Genomic DNA, 8155 nt, shown 5'->3' with positions numbered 1-8155 from the left:
CTATATCAAATTGGAATTGTAAAGCATATTGATAAGAGAAATGTTTTAGCCACAAAAAAATTCTACAAAAATAATTCCATAAATTGATGTGGCTTGATGTTATACGTTAGATTGTAAAGCTATTTTTATTCATGTAAAATAGATTTAATATACCATATCAATTTGTATGATTACTTTTATGAAATCTTTTTGTTTACCTAGAAGTACTTCTTATTGAATAATTGAATCAAACCTTCTAGCAGCCAGATTGGTAAAGTTGACAGTTGGAATTGTAAGAGGTGGGTTAATTATAGGTAGCACTAAATATTAATCCTTTTTGGGTTGATAATAATTCTCGGAATATACCCTCGATTAGTCTCCTTAATGGGATTGGCCGGGAGATGCTGATCATCAAGTATTTTCAAACTAATTCTCAATCTTATGCACATACTCATGTGAAGTGTTAACGTATTTTGATCAGTGACGTAAAGTTAGAACTTGCGCCATCATACCAAATTTGATTGGGATAATTGATCAGTCACGTTCTTTTAACCATTAATTAAATCGTACTTGTTACTCAACGATCCTCAAAATGGAAGACAAACGCAGTTTTAATTTTCACTCACGTACATGGCCAGCTCGATCGATCCCTGGCTTTGAAAAAAGTTTGACAGGAATTGAAATCATTTTGATTAATGATCGATGTAGTTAGAATAATGATCATATAATATTTATTATTTACCGTACGTTTCCTTACAATTATTTTATAAATTAGTTTACGATCAATAAATACATTAACCATGTCATTTTATTAAATTTTTTTTATAAAACTATTATCAATTTTAAATAGAAAAATAAAATAATTATAATAAAATCATTTTCCCAGCCCTATTAATCATTTGTAACAAAAGTAGTACTAAAGTAGAAAAGCCTGATCAGAACCCAGAACGAAATGGTTCGCGTACATGATGCCGCCCACGTACTTGATATATATATATATATATATAATCGATACTCAAATACTTGATCTATATATATATATATATATAAGAGATTGTAAAACTTTTTATTTTTATAAGTGTGATTAGCATATATGGCAATAGCATATAATCACGTCAATTTGTCCTTTTTTATGAACTTAGCGCACTTTCATTTTGCTTTGAAAAATACTTTATTGATAAAGAGATTATACAAAAATAAACTTACAAGCTAATATGACTTGATGTAGTATATTAGATTGTAAAATTACTTTTATTATAAAATAGATCTAACAGATTCTACGAAACCACATCAGTTTATGAGTTTATTTTGTGTAATCTCTTTATATCTGTAGCAGTTCTTTTACTTTTAAGATGATGCCGAAGAATGGGCCGGTTATGTACGTACTTGTATATACACACATATACGTGTGTGTGTGTGTATATGCATGTTTTTGAAGTATTATAATGCTATAGACAAATGAAATATCCGGCCAGAAGGTCGAGAAAATTATAAAACAGTACAAAATATATAGGCATCGGTCAATTTTGTGAAGTACTTGGGGATGCAGATTAATAAGAAATAATTAGCCGAGTCAGTGAGTCACCATTGAATTGTAATGATCGGATGCAATTAATAGGATTCTCTTCTCTTACAAAGTAGTGCGTGGTCCTAGCTAGCTAGCTGATCCCCACTTGGAATGAAATCATTTCGATAGCGAAAATGCAGGCCAGAAGCAATTAAGTTGGTTACATTTTGTAGGCAATTATAAAAATAAAAATAAAAATATTAATATATATATATATATATATTTTAACAATATTAATATATATTCACAATATATGTAAGATTTCATTAGAAATCATGATCTAAATTTTTGCCCTTAATAATTAAGAATTCATCATGTCGAAATACATGATCCCAAAACCTCGATCAAAGGAAATCATGATCTGAACCTATATATATATATATATATATATATGGTACAAATTAAAGAGTTGGGAAACACCAAAACTAGCTTTAAGCTCTCATATCCAAACCCCGTGGGAATTAGATAAATATTTATGCTAGAACATAATTATATATATCACTTGGCAAACAATTGCCAAACAATATTTATTTATAGCTTTGATGATCTATAAATTTGCCCTAACCTATCCTCTTTTTTGTTTTCTATGATCAACTACTCAATATAATGCCTAAATATAATTAGAGGCAAACGATCATAATATGTACAATTAGATCAAGTAGAAAGACCGGCATCCTTAATTTTTCTTCACTGATCTGAAATCCACGGCCTTCCGAAGGAGGCCTTGTAGGCCAGATCATAGCTAGCAGCTTGATTGTGCCGTGCCACTTTGAAAAGATAAAGGTTCATCGATTCAACTCTCTCCCCATCTTCCCTTCTTTTCTCCACTCGTCACTTGGAGGGCAACCAACTTTGGCAGAAAAGATAACGTCCCTCCACTTGGAACCCCATTACCTTAGCCATCATCATGATCATTTTGCCGAGTTTGAGATTGTATAGAAATTAATGATTAAAGAAATTAAAGTGAAATAATGAAGATAAAATAAAAAATGTATATAAGATCTCATCACTGATTATTCTTAATTTCATCTATTAATTTCTATACCTCCAACTCGATTGGCAAAATCATGATGATTACGTACTAAGGCAAAAGGTGATCATCGAACGAGCAAGCTGGTGGTGGTGCCATTTCTCAATGGATATCTCTTTCAATAAGTACTGAACAAAATCAAGATAATGACCTTGGCAAAAGTGAGCTAACAAAGGCCAATTTCTGCTTTGACTCCACTTTCCAACACCGTTCAATGTCCTCAGCTATTTTTTTGGCATCCATTGATGCACCAAGAAGTCCACGTTTCGTAAACCCCACTGCGTACAGCCCACACTCGCCTTTCCAACCATTTGGAAATGCCTTTCGAGGAAACCCATCTTTCTTTGAAAACATCAGTCCCTCCTGATCGATGAAGGAAGTCCATATATCTCTTTTTTAGTCCATTGATGATTGAGTTATGTATGCAAATATATACAAGAAACAGATCAAAGATGGAGTAGGAAGAAAGATAAAGTTACCTTGAGCCAAGAGGGTACATTGCTTCTGTAACCGGTAGCTAAAATAATGGCGTCGAAGTTTTGTATTTTTCCATTAACAAATTCTACAGTATGACGTTTTAGCCTCTTAATGCTTGGAAATACCTATACATACACCAGCAGGCCGCAGGACAGATGAGTCAGACATTGGAAAATATCTTGCCTGGAAATAACTTCAACAGAATAATTAAGAATTAAACAAATTTAGGGCATATATGCTTGAACCACATATATATTAGTAAGGAAAAGAACCACAAAAAATTGGAATGAAATAAATGAAAAAAAAAAGTCTGACATATTTTAGGAAAAGCTTAAAATCCTGAAAGTTGGCAGCGTCTGATGCATAATTAAAGTGGGAATACATAAACAAAAGTGGGCAAAAGTCTGTCACTTCATTCAATAATAAAAAGCAGTAAGAAAAAGCGTATAAGCACAATCATTTGACAAAATATATATAGTAAGATCTATGAAAACTTCGGTTGGCTACACAGGGAAAAAATATATAAAGTGAGATTTGATTAGATTGAAAGGCAAGTACCTTAATGTCTCCACTTTTGATCTTGGCGAGCGTTCCAACATCTAAAACTGGGGTCTTTCCAGACAAATTCTTGAGTTCAAGGGGACCCAAGCGCGGCCGGTCCAATCCAAATCGAGCTGTGTCGCCGAGCATGAGCCATGACACAATCAGCAGGAACCGATCCACAAGGCGCATGGGCAGCCACTTGAGCAACCACATGGACAGCCCGAAAGTTGATTTTCCCAGCATCTCTCGTGGTAGGACGTGCACCTTAATTCGAACCAAAACACCCAAAAAAGTTTAATAAAGAGGGGACCAAAAACTATAGCCAGAAGGCATGAAAAGATGGAGTAGTTGATGTGTGTGAGCCCCTCTTTTTTGCTACTGTAATATTGGAACTACTTGCCTCCAGGCCATGCTTGATGATCATGATATGCTCTAAGGAATACTGTTTGTGACCAATGTTGCCCATGATTGAGAAAATGAGAATTCTCAAGAAAGGGAAGAGATCGGAATATTTATATTTTCCAAAATGAATTAAGGAATATTTTCTTGATCATGTATATTTAAACCAGCCGCTGGAACTCGAGTATGTTGTTACAGAACTGACATAGATGGGACGAGTGTTGAACTAGGCATTGCACGAGAAGAGCACATATTGAAGTAAAACGGCGAAAATTTTATAGGGTTTCTATGCTTAAAATTCATCGTGTTTGAAGATAGTGAAAAAGCCTTCGCCGACTTTATACAGTTATTTAGTTTCTGTCCTAATTCATTTTTGAAAAACCTATGGAAACAAAAGAAACCTAGAAATTCAAAGTACTGCCCTTTTTTCTTATTAAAAATAAAAATCCCTGGATTTGGAGGGACAATATACTCTACTTACAAACAAAATCAAGTGCGATTTTTGCTTTTGTGAACGCCTCCAGATCAGATAGAGAGAGAGAAAGAGAGAGGGAAGAGAGATCTACAGAGAGAGAGAGAGAGAGAGAGAGAGAGAGAGAGAGAGAGAGAGAGAGAGAGCATGGCTAAGAAAACTTACTGTGTCTCTGACCACAATAGAAGGTTTAGCCTTATGGTTGCATAGATCCAAGCACACCTCCATGCCTGAATTCCCACATCCAACCACCAAAACCCTCTTCAGTCTATACTCATCCCCGCTCTTATATAAACTTGTATGCCTGATGGGCCCTCCAAATTCCTCCATTCCTTCTATCTGCGGCACCACCGGCTCTGCATTCTCTCCGGTCGCTACGACCAAACACCGGCACACATACTCTGTCTCCCCCTTTAGTCCCGCACTCTTCACGCGCCAAAAACCAAGCGTAGAATCATACTCCGCATGTGCCACCGTCTCATTGAACCGCGGTCTAATATCAAACTTCTTGGCGTAATCCTCCAAGTACTTTATGAATTGTTGCTTAGTAGGGTAAGTAGGGAAATTACTAGGGAAACCCAAGAAGGGAAGCTCGCAAAATTGCTTTGGTAGATGAAGTCGAAGGCGATCGTATGTCTTGAGCTGCCACAAAGAAGCTATGCAATTGGATCTCTCCAGAACCACATATGGGACACCCTTTTCTTTGAGGCAAGCGGCCGCAGCAAGTCCTGAAGGCCCTGCGCCGACTATCACCGGCCCGTCAACGTACTCGCATCGTGATGACGATGAATTTTTAGTTTTCTCAATGTAAATAGGATCATGGAGTTGTTTTCCTTCTCTCTCTCTCAAGTAGTCCTCCATGAACAATGCAAGAACAGAACAAATGGTGCAAGAAAATGGCTCGGCTAACTCGAGGGTTCTGACCTTCAAGAGGTAGTTGATTTCAAGAAGAAAGAGAACAAGTGAAGGGAAACCATGATGAATAGCCGACTCTCTGTCTCTCTATATATGTTTCTATGTGGGACTCTCAGAGTGGTTTTCCGGTATGAGGCTCGGATTCAGTTGTAATTTCCTCTCTTATCAAGGAGGATTAGGCTCGTGAGGAAATTCCTTGAAATTTGGAGTAGATTAGAAAGGTCTTATCCAGTTGTGAGAATGAGTATTTTGGTTTTGTTTTTGTATGATCTGTGTTGTTCAAAGGAGAGTTAAGCGGAGGCATGAGCTACAGCTACGGTGCTCAATCAAACTTCAATATATCACACACAAAAGCAGAGAGAGATTAGACCGAGCTAGTGAAGGCTATATGGTAATAAATATATTTTTATTAATTATATGTGTATATATATAAACACACACACATCCTTCCGTTCTCATTAATATGAGGGAACGCTTAGTGGGAAAGGAAAATAACACATGAAGTGGGAAGAAAATAAATAAATAATAAGTAAAGTAAATGTATGTGTATATGTATTAATTATATATATAGAAGCCAATAATTAAGGCCAGGGCTATAAATATATATATATATATATATATCTAAGTCATTTATTCCTAAAATACATAACCTTAGGATAATTAAGCTAAGTATAAGTCATTTATTTGGAAGATAGTTGTTGTAATTTTCTTTTCCGAACCAGCTAATTAAGGCTAGGTTTTGGGACATGAATTAATTGTAATCAATCAAGATCGATCATGTCATGCACCCACATGCATTAAGATATTGTCCGATACTGTGGGTACGTAATTGGTGAGGAGAAAAAAGACTTAATTGTAATCATGGAACATCAGCCAACATATATAGGTAAGAAATCAGAAAAATGATCAAACAACATTACAAAAAAAAAATCTAAATGCATGCAAGAATATATGTCATATGACACTACAGCTGTACTACTGCTCTATTAATTTCAAGTTAATTAGTGGGAGTAGTACTCATACCCCTAACAAACTATAAACTAGCAGTGCAGTTGCGATATTATTGGAGTACTGAATGTTTAGAATAGAGAAATGCTGGTCCGAATTAGTTACACAAAACTAAAAATCTCATCTCATTTTATTTTAATTTATTATTACAATTTTTTTAAATTTTTATATAAAATATAATAAATAATTTAATTTTTTTCAAATTCTAATACAAATTAATATTAAAAAAATTATATTATAATAATATTTTATTCATTATTATTTTAAACATTTTAAATTGATATTGTTAAGATAATTATAAATAATTAAATCTAACTTTTTTTATTGATTTAAATTTTTAGAACAAGTATCGATTTAGTATTTGTAACTTAATATATATATATGAGATGTAGGGTTATAAAACTCTTTTTATTATAGTTAGATATGACTTTTTATATCAGGTCATTTATAAATTTATTTTATAAAGTTTTTATGTAAATGACACTGATCGAGATTGACATGCAGCTGGAAATGATTGGTTGCCAGTGAGTTGCTCGCTCGTGGTGGTAGTAGCACTAGTGAATCTTGCTGATGATATCCAACGTCGTTAGTACTACAAATATCACAATTACTGTAGCAAATACTGTGTGTCGAATTGAGGACGACCATGGAATGGTGGAATAATCCGAGTAGCTCATCAATGTACGGTGGGACGCACGTACGCAAGATTCTTAGCTAAAAAAAAGAAAAAAAAAATGGAGATATTTGCAGTTTAAATATATAAATTTCTTATATTCTTTTTTTACATTTTTTTAAAATAAAATATATAAAATTTGCACAACTAGCTTTATTCTTTAAATAATTATCACTTCAAGTAACTAATGATTATTTCAAGTAGAAGAGCACAAATTATCAAGAAAACTTTTATTTATAAATTCGTTTATCGTACCTCTGCATACTTTACACATAAACTAATATAAAAATATATTATTAAAGATGATTTTTCTTGTAGTACGTGATTAACCTATCTACAAGTGGACGAAACTAACAAAATAGATCTGACATGTATAACAAGTCAAGTTAAGCAGTTTATAAATTTTATTTATGAAGTAGTTTATCTTAATTAATTTGCTGATGATGTAGTATTAATATATATATATATATATATATTTTTTGGGAGAAAAAAATGATCAGTTCCGCTAATGCCAAAACTGAGTCGAGGCCAGGCCATTTTCTAGTTGCCTGCAGTCTCGGTCTATCATTTATGGTCAGATCAGGGATTAAATGATGCTGGTCAGAAGTGTAGTAATACTGGTGGTGGTGGATGGTCTCCAGGTCGTGTTGAATTGATGATGAATTGGTTTTTGTCTTTATATTTTGGCCAATGTTGAATGGATTTGAGCGTAATTGATTTTGCTTTTTAGTTAGTGCGACAGAGAAGTGAGGGGGGGAGTGTGAAAAGGTGGTGCTTGCTGGTGATTGGTAGTAATGTCGAGAATAATGAAAATTTTGTGAATTTTCAAAACAACTACATGTATACATATATGGAAGTTCAAAATTAATGGGCATTGATCATATTACTATTGTCGTGACTCTGTTGGATATTCCTGTATGAGTACAGAAGTTGCACTGCCGAAAGATTCAACAACCCCAAAGAAAAACAATAAGAAACCAATAAATTCAGTGTTAATACATGTAGAACATTAATTCTCTTGGCAATTATGTGCCATCACCAAGAACGTACCCTAAAACTTATTAACTATAGTTCATTTAACTTTTAATTAAA

At 33.9% G+C, this 8155-nt stretch overlaps 1 protein-coding gene across 1 annotated transcript; it reads right to left on the bottom strand.

Moving 5' to 3' along the window:
* Positions 1 to 1972: 1972 nt before the first annotated feature.
* LOC122318272 (indole-3-pyruvate monooxygenase YUCCA6-like) lies at positions 1973 to 5750 on the bottom strand. Its single transcript, XM_043135494.1, has 4 exons — positions 4633 to 5750; positions 3612 to 3860; positions 3056 to 3178; positions 1973 to 2939 (listed from the first exon to the last, which is right to left on the bottom strand). Exons 1-4 carry the CDS (start codon positions 5326 to 5328, stop codon positions 2715 to 2717), a joined length of 1293 nt encoding a protein of 430 aa, XP_042991428.1. The 5' UTR covers positions 5329 to 5750; the 3' UTR covers positions 1973 to 2714.
* Between the last annotated feature and the right edge of the window lie 2405 nt (positions 5751 to 8155).

Source organism: Carya illinoinensis, chromosome 8 (assembly GCF_018687715.1).
Source record: "Carya illinoinensis cultivar Pawnee chromosome 8, C.illinoinensisPawnee_v1, whole genome shotgun sequence".
NCBI lineage: Eukaryota > Viridiplantae > Streptophyta > Magnoliopsida > Fagales > Juglandaceae > Carya > Carya illinoinensis.
The sequence above is the reverse complement of the archived record's forward strand: the minus strand, read 5'-3'. Positions and strand labels throughout refer to the sequence as shown.